Consider the following 17,844-nt stretch of genomic DNA (forward strand, 5'->3'; position numbering starts at 1 on the left):
TGTTCAGTTTTGTTCTCTTGAGGAAGAACACGAGAAACGTGTCGTTTAAAATATTTATTTTATTTTTTTTTTTTTTATTGAAAGTTTTGTAATTATGACAGTCATCCACATGAAAACAAAAACAAAAACAGTAAAAAAAACCAAACAAAGAACTCATGATCATCGCTTCACTCTCATGGTGTGTTTAGACCAAACACAAATCCCTCTTTTCCCATGATTACATATAGAGATACAAAATTTGAGCCTCTGTCATCTTTATGGACCGCCAGCCCTGTATCATTCAGCTTTGATATGATAACAAAAAAAATAGGAAGGGAAAAGTTTGTAAAATCAAAATTCATTATATATCTCACAAATGTTCATTTCTGTGCAGGTTGTACCTTCTTATTTTCCTTTGGCTTTGCTAAAAAATAACGTCTTATTGCAGATTATATTCTGCCACTGAGAACCTCATAAGCTCTTTTATAAAAAGGTACTTTAATTTAGCAATACACACAAACAAAAAAACCCAAAAATAACAAAACAAAAAACCAACCAAACAAACAAAGATACTACGCACTAACAATAACATAGTGGCTCAGTGAAATCCGCAGATCTGCTCGGTCTGGGGGAGCTCCCCTCCACCTTTTTACAGGTCCCATGTCGTTAGGTTTTTACTACTGTCCACTCAGCACTTTACAGTCCATCCCTGATCATATTCGGAAGGGTATTTCCAGTCTCTTTTAAAAACTACCTTAAAAAAAATAAAATAAATAAAATAAAACGTCCTTAGCAGACCTTCCTTCTTCCAGTAGTTGCGTGAAGATCTCATCCCACGTTACCACCTTCAACAAATTTCTCCCACTTCCTCCAGTTTTTATGAAATTGGTCCATTTTGAGGTTAAAAAAAAAAGGAAGTTTTTCCATTCTATATATTTCCTCCATTATTCCTATCCAATCTTTCTTTGTTGGGGGCTCTTTCTCCAGCCACCTCCTGGTAAGCGCTTTTTTGCCAGCTCCCAACAGGATGTTTATCAAGTGTTTGTCTTTTAAGGAGGCTGCTGATGGGATATCGCCCAAGTACACAGTACAAAAATCCAAATTTAGTTTGAGACCAGTCACCAAGTAAATTGATTCGACCAATTCACTCCAGTATGACAGGATTATTGGGCTTTTCCAAAATATATGGAAATGATCTGCCATGTTTTCCCCACAGTTTCTCCAGCAGTGTCCATCTGTCAGTTGACATTTTTGTTTGTATTTTATTTTGGGTTTTATAAAAACACCTAATAAAATTTTTCCACGTGAATTCCCTCCAATAACCTGAGCTAGTAGTTTCCATCTGTGTCCTGCATATATTTAACCAACTGTCCTCTGATATGTTGATTTTAGCCTCCGTCTCCCATTTAATTTTGATATAATTGGTTGATTGATCCTTCGTTTAAAAGATTTCATTTGCTTCAGCAGTTGCAAGTTTACAGCGCTGGACCTCAGTGTAAAATCAGCAGTGTTGGGCAAGTTACTTTGAAAAAGTAATTAATTATAGTTACTAGTTACTTCTTCAAAAAAGTAACTGAGTTAGTAACTGAGTCACAAGATTCTAAAAGTAATTAATTACTTGAAAAGTAACTATTGCGTTACTTAGAAAAAAAACATTTAACCCTCTGGGGTCCCGGGTATAATCGGCCATTTTTACCTACTTTTGATGTTTCCTCCACATTTCACCTTTAAAAACTATTTACCTTGTTTGGTCTCATTGTTTTCAGCACAGCCTCACGTGTCTGAATTTACAGTCATGTTTTCATTTTGACTACTGTATTAACACAACTGATCTAAAATCAGACAAAAAACATAAAATCAAAAATGTGTCCGATCAACACAGTTTATAAACTGGTATATGTCACCTTGTTGCTTTGTCTGTAAGTGGTCATGTGATTGACCACGACTCCTTTATTCTTCCTCAGTCAAACAGCAGCACTCGTGCGATTGTTTTGCCCCCTGAGCTCCAGCTGTTGTGCCAGAAAGTGATGGTTACCGTCCGCAGGAGCGCAGCTGCTTAAAGCTGCAGCGTCCTGATTCTTACAGCTACTTCCTGCAGCTGATATAAGCTGCAGTGAGCTGAACACAGCTTCAGCCGTCTGTTGAAAAACGGTAACGCAACCGCATTTTCTTGTTAGTAACGGTAACGGTGTTGTAACGATAGGAATAGTAATTAGTTAGATTACTCGTTACTGAAAAAAGTAACGCCGTTGGTAACGCTGTTACTTGTAACGCCGTTATTCCCATCACTGGAAATCAGCCGTCTGCTTCACACGAAGGATGACCCTGCAGCAGGCCCTACAGTTTTATGCTACAAGAAAAAGAAGTATTATTATGACTACTATTATTATATTCTTCTGGAAGCGACGTGGCAGTCCTGCCGGATCTTCTCCTCTCTCTGTTCATGTCTAACCTTGCCTTCTATCTGCTCCTCTTCCTGGAATAAAACAGAGAAGATACCTTCCTGCATGAACATGAATTTTGCATGGCTCCATGAAACATACCTTAGGTTATATGGCCAGAATCTGTGATGTTGAGGGGTCAGGTGGGGCTGATGGATTTCCCGTGGCGTGACCTGCTGTCTGTCTGATACTAAACCAGGGTAAGATTTCCTCTAAAAGAGAAATTTCAGGCTCAGCGTCATTCTGGGACTTCAGGTTGTTTATACTGTGACATCACTGTGTGGCTGGCCAATGACAGCGGGTTTCTCTTTGGAACCTGCCCTGCAGCATCTTTAACTAAGTGTTGTTGTTGCATTAGATACAGTTGTATTAAAGGAAGGACCAATCCCGTCGGTACAGCACAGAGCAGCAGTGCAAAGCTTTTTAACAAACATGGCCAACACACTAGCTCGTAAGTACATTTACAACTTTTATCCTGATTTACTGATTAGACAAACGTTATATAGCAAATGATAAAAAGTTTAAAAAGACCTACGTGCTAAACTGAACTGTGATTGGTTATTTCTGTGTCCTGTGTCTATGTCTCTTGTCCTGCTGTTGTTTTTATTGTGAAACATTTGTTTGAAGCTCAAAATCCTGAAACATGTGCTCCATGCAGTGCTGGAAACAGATTTATTTTACATGGCTTGCAGGAACCAAACCATAAAAGACCGTGGTTGGTGTCTGCAGCGGTGACAGACTGATTTAGGAGATTTATTTTGATGCGCATACAGTAAACCTGCTCAGCCAGTTTGTGGTTAGCGTTCTCTTCCTTGTTGGTACAACAATGGAATGGTTGGAATGGAATGGCAATGGCATTTTTCTGATGTTGAACGTGGACATCCAGCAAACTCAACCAGAGGTCAGCGTGTTCAAAGCTTACAGGAACACCCAAGAGCTGCACGACAGCACAATTACAAAAAGACTGAAGAAGTGCGGCTGGTTTGGAAAGGTTGCAAGACCAACATGGATTTTGGGTTTCCTCCATCATGAGCAGCAGCACGTTTGGAGGAAACCAAACACCTCATACGAACTGTGGGCACCGCAGTGGAAGGACGATGATTTGGGCTTTGAGTGGATGTCTGTCCTACAGCTAAAGCTTGGACCAAACTGTGTCATCAACAGGACAAAGATCCAAGCACAGCAGCAAATCTCCAACAGAACAGCTGTAAAACAAACCGAGCTGCTGCAGAGCTTAGAGCGCTTTGCATGAATGAATGCTGCAAACCTCAATGAGCTGAAGCATCTCTGGGCAGGAGAGTGAACTAAAACTACTCTGCAGACATGAGACACACTGATGACGTCACACTGATCCATAACTGCTGTCAGAGACAGATGCTGCAGACTGTGTGGAGTTACAGGTGCGGACCCAAAAGGAGGCAAAGCTATGACTTAACGAACAGCGAGCCGTTTATCAGAGGCTGGTAAAAAAACAAAAGGCAGATGGACACTGAGGCAAAACTAACTAGAACTAAAGTGGGACAGCCTAAACATGAAATTATCTCCTGATATGTAAAACCCTAAAAGTGAAACTGTACTGTCATTCTACCATGATGGTAAGATTTAAGATTTGGATTTTTACTCCGCATCTGTAATGTACATAGGGAAAAAAGACTGAAAACTGCACAACGTGGAAGAAAAGAGCAAACTAATCAGTATGCAGAAAATGTAGATGTGGTGACTGGACATTTAAACGGCTTAAATCAGCTTATTAATACGGCACCAATCAGAAAATGGGCTGAAATCTCATTTACTGTCATTTACAAAACAAATGAGGTTTTTCTGTGTAACTGTGCCAAATGTAGATCCCTGAAGCAAAAATCAATCAAAGATGTAATCCTTCCTATCACACCAACGAACAGGGTGACACATTTGTTTTGGACATAAAATAAATTTTCTTTTTTATTTTCTGTTGAATCTTCAGATATCTGTCATATATTGTCTTTTACTCCTTTTACATTTTCAAAACAGGCTTGTTAGTTTTTACTTTTGAGGGAAGCTTTTATTTCACAAATCTGAATGCATTCAAACATCAAAGAGATTTATTATGGTTTGTAGTCATTTTCTGCTTATGTTCTCTTTATGGGAGACTGTCCCCAGGTGTCCTACTAGGAGCCTTCAACACTCATGTGGGCAACGACAGTGAGGCCTGGATCCAGAACCCCAGCGGTGCTCTGTTACTGGACTTCTGTGCAAACCACAGTTTGTCCATTACAAGGACCATGTTCGAACGCAAGGGCGTCCATAAGTGCACATGGCACCATGTAGTGCAGGTTGCTGTTGACTTTGACTGAGGAAATTGCCTTGTGGTGAAAGGAATACTTCGAGGACCGCCTTAATCCCACTGGTATGTCCAATAGAGGAAGCAGAATCTGGGGACAAGGGGAACGGCTCACCAATCATTGGTGGGGTAAGGTCACTGAAGCAGTTAAATGAGTCCTTGGTGGTAGGGCCCCTGGGTGGATGAGGTTTGCCCTCAGTTCCTGAACCCTCTGGATGTTGTAGGGGGGTGGTTCCCATCTTTAAGAAGGGGTAAACTATAGGGGGATCACACTCCTCAACTTCCCCAGGAAAGTCTGTGCCTGGTGCTGTAAAGGAGAGTCCGTCTGTTAGTCAAACCTCAGGTTTGTTTGTCCTACCAGTCTACATGTTTTTGTGGACTTGGAGAAGGCATTCAGCTGTATCCCTCAGAGTGCTCTGTGGGAGGTGCTTCAGGAATATGGGCTGTCTGGCTCACTGAGCCACTTGAGCCTTATACAACCATTGCAAGAGCTTGGTCCGCACAGCTGGCAAAAAGTCGGATTTGTTACTGGTGGTTGTTGGACTCTGCCAGGGCTGCTCTTCGTCACCAGTTCTCTTCAGAATTTTTATGGACAGAATTTCGAAGAGTAGCCATGTGGCAGAAGGCCTCCACTTGGGTGGTCTCAGAACCTCATCTGTGCTTTTCGCACATAATGTGGTTCTGTTGGCTTCATCAGGTGATGCCCTCCAGATCACACTGGAACAGTTTGCAGCCAAGTGGGAATCAGTGAGAATGAGAATCAGCACCTCCAAATCCGAGGCCATGGTCCTCAGCCGGGAGCCCACAGAGTGCCCACTCCGGGTCAGGGATGCCTCACTCCAAGTAGAGGAGTTTAAGAATCTCTGGGTCTTGAGCACAAAAGCAAAGTTCTTGATTTACCGGTGGATCTGGGTCCCTACCATCACCTATGGTCGCAAGTTTTGGGTAGTGACCGAAAGAACAAGAACAGGAATACAAGCCAGTTGAGGTATGTTGGACATCTGACTAGGATGCCTTCTGGGACAGGTGTATAGGGCATGTCCCACAGGGAAGAGGTCCTGGGGGGGACCTCGGCTGGCCTGGGAATGCCTTGGTGTCCCCGTGGACAAGCTGCAGGAGGTGGCTGGGGTGAGGAAGGTCTAGGCTTCTCTGCTAATGCTGCTGGTCCCGTGACCCGGCCTGAGACGAGCACAAAAAGATGGCCGATGGATATTTTCTTATTTTTTATATTGGTTAAACTTACACCCGATAATATTCTGATCAGTGACTATCAGCAAAATCACATATAAATCATGACTATTCTGTGTTTAACAATTAAAACATACTTAATATTCAGAATCATGCATAACGATGCACCAGAAACAGCCACAGAGACACTAATCTGCCAAGGTTGAGGCTGAATCACGTCTACACACAAAGTCCACACTGTCCGATTGTGGTGAGCTGCCTCAGGAAGGCCAACTAACCTTATCTATTTATCTTCTTCAACAGATGCAAAGGACCTCCACCTGAGGATGGTGCTGCTTGGGAAAGCTGGAGTAGGGAAGAGTGCAGCGGGAAACACCATCTTAGGAAGAGAAGCTTTTCAGTCTTTTTCTTCTTTTTCTTCTGTAACATTGGAGTGTCAGCAAGAAACAGCCCAGGTGGATGGTCATACACTGACTGTGGTTGATACTCCAGGTCTATTTGACACCACCCTGTCTGTAGATCAGGTGGTTACACAGATTGTTAGATGCATCACCTTTGCTGCTCCTGGTCCTCATGTGTTTCTGGTTGTGATCCAGTCGACCAGATTCACAAGCGAAGAAGAAGAAACGATTAAAATTCTTCAGAAGATGTTTGGAGAAGATGCAGCACGTTATATTATGGTCTTGTTCACGTATGGAGACAACCTGCAAGACGGAGTCGACATCTACAGCTCAATCAGTGGAAATCGGCCTCTGCATCGCTTCATCAATCAGTGCGGAGGAAGATATCATGTTTTTAACAACAAGAGTGAGGATCGCTCTCAGGTCAAAGAGCTGCTGGAGAAGATCAACACCATGGTTCAGAGAAACGGAGCAACATACTACACCAATGACATGCTGCAGGAAGCTGAGAGAGCCATCAGAGAAGAGATGAAACGACTTCGGAAAGCAAATCCAGACATGGGAGAAGAAGAAGCGAGAAGACGGGCGAAGTTCCTGAAGGCTGCTGGGATAGGAGCAGGTGTTGGATTCATATTAGGACCAGTGGGATCAGCCCTGGGAGCAGGAGTGGCAATTGCTGTTGTGGCAATGAAACAAGGAGAATGCGTTATACTGTGAAAACTGTTGGTATTTAATCACGATTTGAGAGTTTTTGTGGGAGTTCTTTACAACAAGGTTACTCAGTGTGTATTTGGGAGCTGATGATCGTCATTATTAGTGACTTCTAACTTTCAGATGACTGTCTGCGGTGCTCCTGATCTCAATGTGTATGTATGTATGTATTTAATGTCACTTTTATTAGTGGGAAAACATTTTTCCTTGATTTCTCATGTGTAAAAGGTACAGAAATTATTCTACTCCTTTCATACTTTGCATTTGTGATTTCTGTAAATCTAATTGTAAATTGGTTACGGCTTGCAAAAACCACAGAGACACAGAGGGTGATATTAAACTTACTTCAGGTCTTTGATGTCACTGTTGATTTTTCTTTTTTCTTCCTTGACTTTTTTTTTCTTGCATTGGCATGAGGTGGTACAGAGGTTTAACAGGTAGTCCAGCTCCTCAGGATGGCATGTAAATACTTACTTACATATGCTCAGGACAAATCACTGAGAACCCGTGAACTAGAATATATAGATATATATATTTTAAAAAAACTCAGACGCACTAGCAAATACTGAACTGAGAACAAAATAATGCAGAGCATGCACTTCAAACCATTTTTGAAATCCAAAAAACAAAACTTTGAGTCCAAGAAAACCACCTCAAAATGCTTGGTCAAAACTCCAGGACAATGAGACTGAGAGAGCTGCACAGAGCCATAAAAGGCCCTCAACTGATCAACAGGACCAATATCTGCGGCTTTGCACAAGGACGAGCAGGATTACACTGGCGGAACTGCAAAATGACCTCCAGTAGTCCTTTTCTAACCAACCAATCAGAAACAGACTTCATGAGGGTGACTTGAGGAACCAATATCCTATATTTGTCCCCAGTTTGCATTTGCTATAGCCTGTCAGAACTGACAGGTCCACCACCGAGTGCTGTTCACAGATGAGAGCAGATTCCCCCTGTGCACACGGAAGGGTCTCAGGGTTTGAATGGACCCAGATGTGGAACTCCTTGAGTAAAGACAGTTATTTTATTTATTTATTTTTATATTTTGGGGGGGGGGGGGGGGGGTTTAATAAATTTGTCCATATTTCTAGAAATGAGAGCTGCTCCATCCAAAGTGGGATGGATGCCGTCTCTCCTAACAAGACCAGGTTTCCTCCAGAAGGTTTGCCAATTATCTATGAAGCCCACATCGTTTCTGGGACACCACTCAGACAGCCAGCAATTTAAGGAGAACATGCGGCTAAACATGTCACTCCTGGTCTGATTGGGGAGGGGACCAGAGAAAACTACAGAGTCCGACATTGTTTTGGCAAAGTTGCACACCGATTCAATAGTGATTTTAGTGACCTCCGATTGGCGTAACCGGGTGTCATTACTGCCGACGTGAATTATGATCTTACTGAATTTACGCTTACCCTTAGCCAGCAGTTTTAAATTTCCTTCAATGTCGCCTGCTCTTGCCCCTGGAAGACAATTGACTATGATTGCCGGTGTCTGTAGCTTCACATGTCTGAGAACAGAATCACCAATTACCAGAGTTTGACCCCCGGCGGGTGTGTCGCCGAGTAGGGAAAAACGGTTAGACACATGAACGGGTTGGTGGTGTATCTGGGGCTTCTGTTTAGGACTATGCTTCCTCCTCACCGTCACCCAGCCGCCCTCTTTCCCCAGCTGCTTGGGGTCTGCCGGGGAACAGCTAGCGGGCCTACGCTATCTTCGGCTGCACCAGCTACAGGGGCCTGGCTAGCTATGGGTGAATGAAGGGTGCGAAGCCGAGTCTCCAATTCAGTAATCCTGGCCTCCAGAGCTGCAAATATGCTACATTTGTTGATAACAATTGCGTTTAGACTTTTCTTCCACCCAGTGGCGGTCCTAGCCTGTTTGGCGCCCTGGGCGAACACTCCCTCTGGCGCCCCCCACCACACACACAGAAAACATTAAGGATTGTACTTTAACCCTTTAAAGCCGGTCGGCACGGGCACGATCCGTTTTGCGTAGCTATTTTTTTTTTTTTGCCTGTCCCGTTTGGCTCTTTTGCATCAGAATTGTTGTCTAAAGGCAAAGAAAGATGCCCAACGGATTTACTTTACCAAATTGACCATCCCAGCCTTGCCGTAATGGTCCATTTGATTCACCTTTTATTGTTTATTTTATTTTCACTTACTGAATACGGGACAGACTTGACTGGGGGAAAGAAGGGGAGAAAGAAAGAGAAACAGCTGAGAAGAGGGACGGGGGAGAAGGGCAAAAAACAAAAACCAACAGAACGGGCAGAAAAAGAAAAAAAAAGAAAAAGAAAATGAATATATCGATCACCTGGATCACCTGCTGAGAAAGAAAAAAGAAAACAAGCAGAAGAGAACAAGAGTAATAGAATAAACAACATCACAATGATATATGGGAATGCGTAGCTATTTTTAAATCCCCGTAGAACCGGAACCACTAAGCTAGCGCAATAATTTTTTTTGCATATGAAATCGGAGGAGTTGTACTTACATCTCATGTCATCAGCTTGTCCTCGGTCATGGTTTCCTTCCACATATAGCTTTGCAAAAACTGCATCAAAGCGCTTGCAGGAACAAAAACATAAACACGCTTTGCCGATCCGATCAGCTGTTCGTAACACTTCCTACATTGGAATAGACGTCAGCGCGAACAATCACATTTCCGCCATTACCTGCCCGAAACCGGAAGTGATGTCATTTTCGTGGAAAATGTAGTATTTTTTTTTTTGTTTTCAAGGATGTCCAAGTATTTCCTTTTTTTTTTTTTTTTTTTTTTTTTTTTTTTTTTTTGGCCTGTCCCGTTTGGCTCCTTTGCATCAGACTTGTTGTCTAAAGGCAAAGAAAGATGCCCAACGGATTTACTTTACCAAACTGACCATCCCAGCCTTGCCGTAATGGCCCATTTGATTCACCTTTTATTGTTTATTTTATTTTCACTTACTGAATACGGGACAGATTTGACTGGGGGAAAGAAGGGGAGAAAGAAAGAGGGAAAGAGAAACAGCTGAGAAGAGGGACGGGGGAGAAGGGCAAAAGACAAAAACCAACAGAACGGGCAGAGAAAAAAAATGCATATATCAATCACCTGGATCACCTGCTGAGAAAGAAAAAAGAAAGCAAGCACACTGTAAAAAATCAAACTTGCAGTTGTTGAGCTTACAGTCATTTCTTTCACAATTCAACAATAAAAGTTCAGTTGGCCCATAAACTCAAATACATTAAGGGTTTCAACTAATCATTTAACGTTTTGGAGCAAAAGTTGGTCTCAGATGAAATTTATTGCTGGCAAAATGAATGAATTCAAGTTTTACATGAGTTGACGCTGTTGGCGCCTTTCTGTGCCTGAGTACGCATGCGCATCTCATATTTTTGGATGCTACGGGGTCTACTTTGCGCTTTTGCAAGGACTGAAAGCCACCTGCCCGTCTGCCTTAATGAGAACGTGAGGCTAGGAGCTGGATAGATCGTTCATCTCAAGTTTCTAAAGGCAAGTAATGTTTCTTTTATTATATCAGACAGTATATGTTTGAACAGTCTCAATTTGTCTGTTAGAAATATCACAACTGAAGTTCTTCGTATTTTTCCGAAACTTAGCATAGCATTACTTTCTTGGCTAAGAAGCCTTGTGGCTTATGGGTATGTGTTTACTATATCATTTAAGATTCCATGTCACAAACTACGTGCCATGTCACAAAACAATGAAAATCCGACAAACTTCGCTACTAAAGAGGCGCGCTCATATCTGACAAGCCTCCGCGACACCCCCTATGCGTATTTCATGAAGTGCAGTCTGTGGCCGCCATACCACCGAACGAAACAAAATAGGCTGGCTCACTCATGACCAACGGCAGCAACCCCCCGCCGCTATTTAAATAAAATAAAATAAAATAAAGTTCGGGGGCGCCTGCTGCCATGTCGTTTAATTTGTTCAATCACTTCTAGCCAATAAAATGTGTGCTTTAGTTTCTGTGTGAACGGGGTGGTGGAGTCCTCATGGCCAGCGAGCTCCACTAAATGAAATATGAGATGTGACAATATAGTTTATATCGATATAGTCTACATTATCATTATACTCGTGGAGCCGCAAGTTTGCCTCTCTTTCGTCCACTTTTGTCTCTACGCTGTGTTACTCCGCCTCTCTCCTTCACTGAACACAACTCCCCCTCCCCCATCGCTTCACCTGCAGGCAACGACAAGATGGACACGGCAGCTATCAAAGAGGAGCTGGTCGGTAAAAAGAAAACATTTGAAGATGACTATTTTAGTACTGTCAGCGTAAAGTTAATGCCATAACTGCATTAACGGGGCAAATCTCCGTTAACTAGTTACCGCGGATCACCCCGTGCGTGGGGCTGGGTGGCGTTAGTGAGCTAACCGGGCTAACGCGTTGACGCACGGCCTAAAATCCTTTCATCTCAAAAATCGACAGTCTGCCTTATGTATGAATTCTGGTTGTGCTTACTGACCTCGAACCAATTTTATGTGGTACACAGCTTAAAAAAATATGTCAAAAAATGTTTTGGTACGACTTTGGTAAGCTATGAAGCTGCACTGCTTGATGGATTGTTGGAGCATTACGGCTACCGAGGAGCCTCGCAGAGTGATACTACTCTGCTTCAACGTAATATTACCATATTATGCGTGTAAGGACCATAAATGGCGCCTGTAAGAGACACGGTTACAAAGAGAATTTCAAACTCCAGGCTGTCAGTCACGCAGTAGAACTTGGAAACAGAGCAGCTGCAAAATCTGTCTTTGTTATTATGCTCAGCATCTTTTAGTTTACATTTTGATCGCACAATTGTGAGCTTTTTGTTATGCACAAAACAACATTGTTTTGGTTTATTTATGGAGCACCATTAATAAATGCACTGATAATTTAAACAGATGCTTAAGGAGTTTTATCCCACTCATACTCTCAATCCAATGTTTGTCATTCTAAGTTGTAAAACCAATCACACAAAATTATCCTTGGCTTACATAATACATCCCAGTATACTGTTGGTGCATTCCATGTAGAATACAATTTGTTAATAATAAATTAAATAAATTAAACATTTGATGTAATGTATGTTTTGTAAATTATTTGTTTTACTGTGTTTCACATGGCATTTTACAAGGCAGAATCAGCTCACTTTAGTGAGCCAAAAAAATTCTTAAGTAATGTCAGGAAGCTGGTATTTTATTTTAAAACTAATTGCTATTTTTATTTATTTAGAGAATTAAAAGCCAACTCCAGACCACTGCTTGTCCTGATTTATGAGGGACTGATGAGGAGTTGGTAAGGAGAGGAATCAGAACAGGAGTGCCTGCCCCCCGCCCCAAACACATTATCAGGTAATGTAACTTTGGTAATTTGAGATTAATTCAGGTTTCTTTTGAATTGTTGACACTGTCCTCTCCTCTCTTCTCATTATAGCTTTTGTATGCAGTGCCAGTTCTGCTCTTTTGTCTGTTCAAGCCAAGAAGTACTCTTAAGACATCACCAGCTACGACATAGAAGAGGATTTCATTTGCCCTGTGTTTACAGTGACTGCGTCTGTTCGTTTAGGACACGAGGGGCATTGAAGTCTCACCTCAGCAGATCACACAACAGGGCTAAGAAAAGGCAGGAGATCTCAACATTTTTTTGTGAATTTAAGGAAAACTGCTCACAGCATACATTTATTTCACATATTTTAAGGCACTTAAAAAAAAATCAGACTGTATCCTGTCCTTTCCAAAAATGTGACTATGCTACCAACAATTTAACAACCTTTACGTCACACACAAGCAGAAAGCACAAAAACTCAAAAGATATAAAAAACTGTATTAGACTGATTTCTCATGCAAATGCATGTCCTAGTGAAAGTAGCTCCCCTGATAAATCCTTAAATACCTCTCAGGAGCCAGAGACATTATCAAGTGGTTCAGGTGTAGCATCAAGTGATAAAGAGGACAATGAGTTTGTAGATTACCAATGTCTTGAACATAAAATAGCTAGACTTTTTCTATGCATGCAAACATTGTTACATGTTTCTAAAAGTGCTTTGCAGAGAATTATTGAGGAAATTAGTGACATTTTAAAATTTTCTCAGGTTCATTCATTTCAAAGAATCAAACAGGTGCTTGCTTAACAGAACATTGAGGCAGATGATGATGTAATTAAAAATATAAATGATGCACTTTTCAAAACCAACCCATTAATTATCTCAACAGAACCAAAAGGTGAAGAAGAGGGATAAGAACATGGCACTCATCACCCAAAAGATGGACATCACATTCTCTCTCAGGAGGAAAGAAGTTGTGGAGATGCAGCCCTTGGTCAAGGAAATGCAGCTCAGATGGCCAGCTCTCTTCTTGAAAGAACAGGTAAGATAATCTCTTAAATATTTAAAGGAAAACTTCCGTTTTTTTCTTCTTCCCTTTTTCCCCAGTGTGGTCTTATTTCTAAAATTGAAAACGTTCATTTATTCACCCAGAAAAATTTCAAGGCATTTGGAGTTGTTAGAAAGAAATTTTAATCCCAATGTTATGAGTCAGTCGTTTTGCAAGAGAGAGCTGAGCCACGGTTATGGGGAAAGGATTCACTGAGACAACTAAGAAATGCCTGAATTAAGCCAAAAACCACTCTGGAGGGATTTTAATCTAAGGAAATAACATTAAAATGTGTTTAAAAGCTCCAAAAAGTTGATTTTACATGATATAGGACCTTTACAATTCCTTCTGAACAACTCCAAATGCCTCGAAACTTGTCTGGGTGAGTAAATGAACGTGAGCTCCATTTCTTGTGCCCTTGAGAAGCATCTGTTTGTATCACTCCAATATCTTGTAGAAAAGGTTGAAGGCTACCGTTGAGCTAACAATGCTAGTGGTAAAATATAAAAAAATACTTGGCTCTAAAAATATGAACTCTATTGAAGTGAAATCTATTTACTTGTCAACTTGCTGTGTATAATAACGGATTGCTTTTATTTCGCTCTTCTCTGGGCACCCAAAGCGCTTTATAATTCCACTACTCACTCACTCACTCTCACATTCACACATCGGTGCAGGGAAACCACCGTTGTAGCCACAGCTGCCCTGGGGTAGACTGACAGAAGTGACGCTGCCATATCGCGCCACTGGCCCCTCTGGCCAACACCAGTAAGCGGTAGGGTAAAGGGTCTTGCCCAAGGACACAACGACCAGGACAGAGAGAGCTGGGGATAGAACCAGCATCCTTCCGGTTACAGATGAGCTTCCCAACCCCCTGAACCACGGTCGCCGCAATGACTTGTCTTCACTGGGCATCTAGAATCTTTTGGTGCTGACCCTTAGCAGGCAACAGCCATGAAACTCACAGAACAGGATTGAGAAAGTCACTTACGTGTTATGAAAGTATACAAATTTGACCACAGGATGTTATTCTTACTTCATTCTTACATAACTATAAAATTAATGGAATTTTTTCAATGAATTTAAAATACAATTTATTGATTTATTTCTTTTCTGCAATACATCCTGTAACAATTGAAACCATTATTTTGTCTTATCAACATTTGATTAGGTATTCTATAGACTTACTGTAAAATCTGCCGATCAGATTTTTCTTGGGTTTTTTTTTTTTAATACGTCAGTTATAATTTGTACCACCACTACCACTAAAAGAAAAAAAAAAAATCCAATCAAGGCCTGACCAATAGATCAACCGAGACTAACTAAATGTTTTGAAATTAAGCTCTTTTAACCAAATTTGAAAACAATGTGATTTTTATATAATGTACCTTTAAAAGTTTTCTTCTATATTTTTTTTGTTGCTTTGTAGATTTGTGCGGAATTCTCACGCATTACCACCAAGGATCTCATGGGGACCTTCATGACTGCCCTCGACACTTACTCACTTCGGCTGATTAAGCTGTATCGAATTAGAAAAGCTGCTTTCCGCAATGACATGGATTCCCTGTTGCAGAAGTTTGATGAACAGGTAATATATAAAAATGTATTTGTGTCTGGTTTATGAGGAACCTGAAGTTCCCACTGTAACGAAAGATACTTTATTAAATATTTACTAAATTGATGTAAAAATTGTTAGTTTTCAAAAAGTGTGTCCTGAATGGGATTATAAGCTAACAAGCAGCGCTGTGTTTGGCAGATTGCAGGTAATGACAGACAGTTCAACTCTCATCCCACTCATGGCACTTTTTGTTATAAATGTTGTAATAAGTGTGCTACATTTGTTGCACATCAAAATTACTTAAAAAATAAATAAATAAAAAAAAACTGACAAAAACATGACCAATTATCTGTAATAACTCATTTCAACCTCTTATTTCTTAAGGCTGTATTTTTAGCAACAACACTTAATGTGTTTTAAAAACAAAATGGTAGGTTTATAAATGAGACTGAGTCTTATTTGATTTCCTTGTTTTAGGTCTCAAACATAGTCCAGCATCGACAAACCATCAGTTTGGAAGGGTTACCGATATTTGTTCGCGACGACGAGACCAAACTCTTCTTAACATGTCTGGTGAGTATGCAAATCTACTCAATCTTCAGTTTTGGTTTTCAGAGACTTATATGTACTGTTGTTTTTTATTTTGCATAGGATACAGATCCAGTTGAGAGGGCAACCCGAGGTGTTACGGTGGGCATCCTCACTGTTCTGGAGGACTACGTGGGACCCAACTCGCAGTCCACAGTGGTCAACACTGCCATTGTTTTGGAAGAGGACATTATTCTTGATGATCTGCCAGACCTTCCCACTGCCTTTGCCTACCTGTTTGGCCTACTTTATGGGCTCAACATGGAGTTTCCCAAAGAACTCAAGTACACATTTGAAGCTGTGCAACACATTTTTATGGAGTTGACATCTACCTGTTCCCAGAGGATAAGAAGCTTCAAAACCAAGCTCTTAACCAAAGTCTAACCTATTTGACAACATGTTCAACTCAAATGCAACTTGTGTAAAACAGAATGGCAATTTGTTTTGATTTACTGTTTTTGGGTTTCGTGGCAAGTTGCTCTGAAAAAAGTTAATTTCTGTCTTTAAGAAAACGGTAAGGTGCAGAAAGTTCTGAATCAATGTCTTCTGTTCTAACTTTACTTAATGTAGCTTGCATGGCTGATTGCAGATTTCATGTATAACATGTTATTATAAAATGTTGAAAGGTTTTATTCTAACTTGAGCTGTTTTAAACAGTTTTTATAATCTGGTTTTAGGTACATTTGTACTAGTTTTATAACAAATGTGGCGCGATACTGAACTTCACAGGAAATTGGAGTGTTGATACCATTACTATTAAAAGACAAGTGGTGGAAATTTTGTTTGAAAGTTGTTAGCTGTATGGAAACCAGGAAGTTGTTCACATCCTGCCATCTGATGTTTTGAATCTGTTTGTTAGTGACTATCTATCAAGATAGGTTTGATATTCTGTCTGACAACACCACCTTTAAAATTGGATGAGTAACATTTGTTACAAAAATTTGACTTTTTTTGTGTTTTTGGAAGGACTTTATTTGTGGCTGAATGTTGTCAGTATGTTAAAAATGGCTGATCTCAAAAGTCAACATTGTCAGTGGTGCAGTTGTGTTTGAACACAAAGTTATTTGAAAATCAACTGTGTAAACATTCATTGGTACAACAGGGAGCACCTCATGAAAACTATGAAAGATACTTTTTCTAAACTTTAGGAAATTGATTGGCAAAACAAAAAAAAATATGTTGTGTAAACTTTAGGAAATACGTTGCAAAAACAATAAAATATGAGTTGAGAAAAAGGACAATTATTAATTTTGTCAACACAAAAACATTAGCTAAAGCAACTTATCACCTAAACTTGAAATTATAAGTTATCCATCAGAACCTAAAAACGTAAATGCAGTCGGTTGCCTTGAGTTTTTAAGTTTTAGCAACGTTTTTTTTTTTTTTACAGTGCAGAAGAGAACAAGAGTAATAGAATAAACAACATCACAATGATATATGGGAATATGACAGTAAATACTAAATGTTAAACATTATTGTGCAGCACATAAGATCAACAGAACACAGTGTGCTTTGAGGTAGGAGCCAAAAAGGGTGTAGTTTGTGGGTGTGATCACCCGTGTGTACACCTGTGAGCATGGACGCGCTTGTTTTTTGTTTTTTAAAAGGTTCCTTCATGTAATAATCTGCTAGAGGGTGTGGGGGGGCCACAGCCCCGTCCTCCAGGGCATGAAGCAGGTATGGAGGAGATCAAAACTCCAGACATCCAGAGGCCCCCAGAACACAAGAGACCAAGGAAGACCAACAGAGGGGCAGCCGCGCCACTGTCCCAGAAAGAGCTGAGGAGAGTCCCAGATGAGGGCTCACTCAGCAGCCGCGGAGCAGAAGCCAGGGGGAGTTGCAGTGACGCGCCCGTGAGCTCCGCCGGCAGCCAGCTGCGCCTGAGTGACCGAGCCCCAGGCCGAGAGGCCGGGGGCACCCCACCTCCGAAGTGGCCCGAGCGAGCCCCAGGCTCCAGGCCCCGATGAGTGAGCCGGTGTGTACCTGGACGCCCATCCCCGGACACAAAGAACCACCAACGCACCGATGTCTGAGGGGGTCCGCCACTGGCAGGGGAAGTGGTGGTGGGGGGAGATAGGCCTCCAAACCTTGGAGGGCCTGAGATGTCCCCAGAGAGGTGGTGCCTGACACCCAACCTGACATATAGACACAGACATACAGGCACACACAGACACAAACATCCATTCCCACCCTCATGCTCTCATATGCACTTACTCCACACTCAACCAACGTGGAGACAGACATAAAGAGACGCTGTACACACGATCACACTCCCCAAGCGTACTCTACA

At 41.4% G+C, this 17,844-nt stretch overlaps 2 protein-coding genes across 4 annotated transcripts; both read left to right on the top strand.

The window, feature by feature from the left end:
• The first annotated feature begins 2,736 nt into the window (after nucleotides 1–2,736).
• Nucleotides 2,737–7,383, top strand: LOC146661445 (GTPase IMAP family member 9-like). Of its 2 annotated transcripts, XM_085421544.1 has the most exons (3): nucleotides 2,808–2,871; nucleotides 4,549–4,806; nucleotides 6,232–7,383. In XM_085421544.1, exon 3 carries the CDS (start codon nucleotides 6,255–6,257, stop codon nucleotides 7,044–7,046), a length of 792 nt encoding a protein of 263 aa, XP_085277670.1. In that variant the 5' UTR covers nucleotides 2,808–2,871; nucleotides 4,549–4,806; nucleotides 6,232–6,254; the 3' UTR covers nucleotides 7,047–7,383. The 2 variants fall into 2 exon arrangements, with proteins under 2 accessions (XP_085277669.1, XP_085277670.1); XM_085421543.1 differs by lacking the exon at nucleotides 4,549–4,806 and having other exon boundaries at nucleotides 2,737–2,871.
• Nucleotides 7,384–10,673: 3,290 nt separating this feature from the next.
• Nucleotides 10,674–16,325, top strand: LOC146661446 (uncharacterized). 2 transcript variants are annotated; one of them, XM_085421558.1, is made up of 7 exons: nucleotides 10,674–10,687; nucleotides 12,270–12,388; nucleotides 12,471–12,659; nucleotides 13,250–13,402; nucleotides 14,838–14,996; nucleotides 15,444–15,539; nucleotides 15,618–16,325. In XM_085421558.1, exons 4-7 carry the CDS (start codon nucleotides 13,280–13,282, stop codon nucleotides 15,936–15,938), a joined length of 699 nt encoding a protein of 232 aa, XP_085277684.1. In that variant the 5' UTR covers nucleotides 10,674–10,687; nucleotides 12,270–12,388; nucleotides 12,471–12,659; nucleotides 13,250–13,279; the 3' UTR covers nucleotides 15,939–16,325. The 2 variants fall into 2 exon arrangements, with proteins under 2 accessions (XP_085277684.1, XP_085277682.1); XM_085421556.1 differs by lacking the exon at nucleotides 10,674–10,687 and adding an exon at nucleotides 11,209–11,278.
• The last annotated feature ends 1,519 nt before the right edge of the window (nucleotides 16,326–17,844 follow it).

Source organism: Rhamphochromis longiceps, linkage group LG10 (genome assembly GCF_057381845.1).
Source record: "Rhamphochromis longiceps isolate RC_006_pf linkage group LG10, R_longiceps_female_GT1.1, whole genome shotgun sequence".
Taxonomy (NCBI): Eukaryota; Metazoa; Chordata; class Actinopteri; order Cichliformes; family Cichlidae; genus Rhamphochromis; species Rhamphochromis longiceps.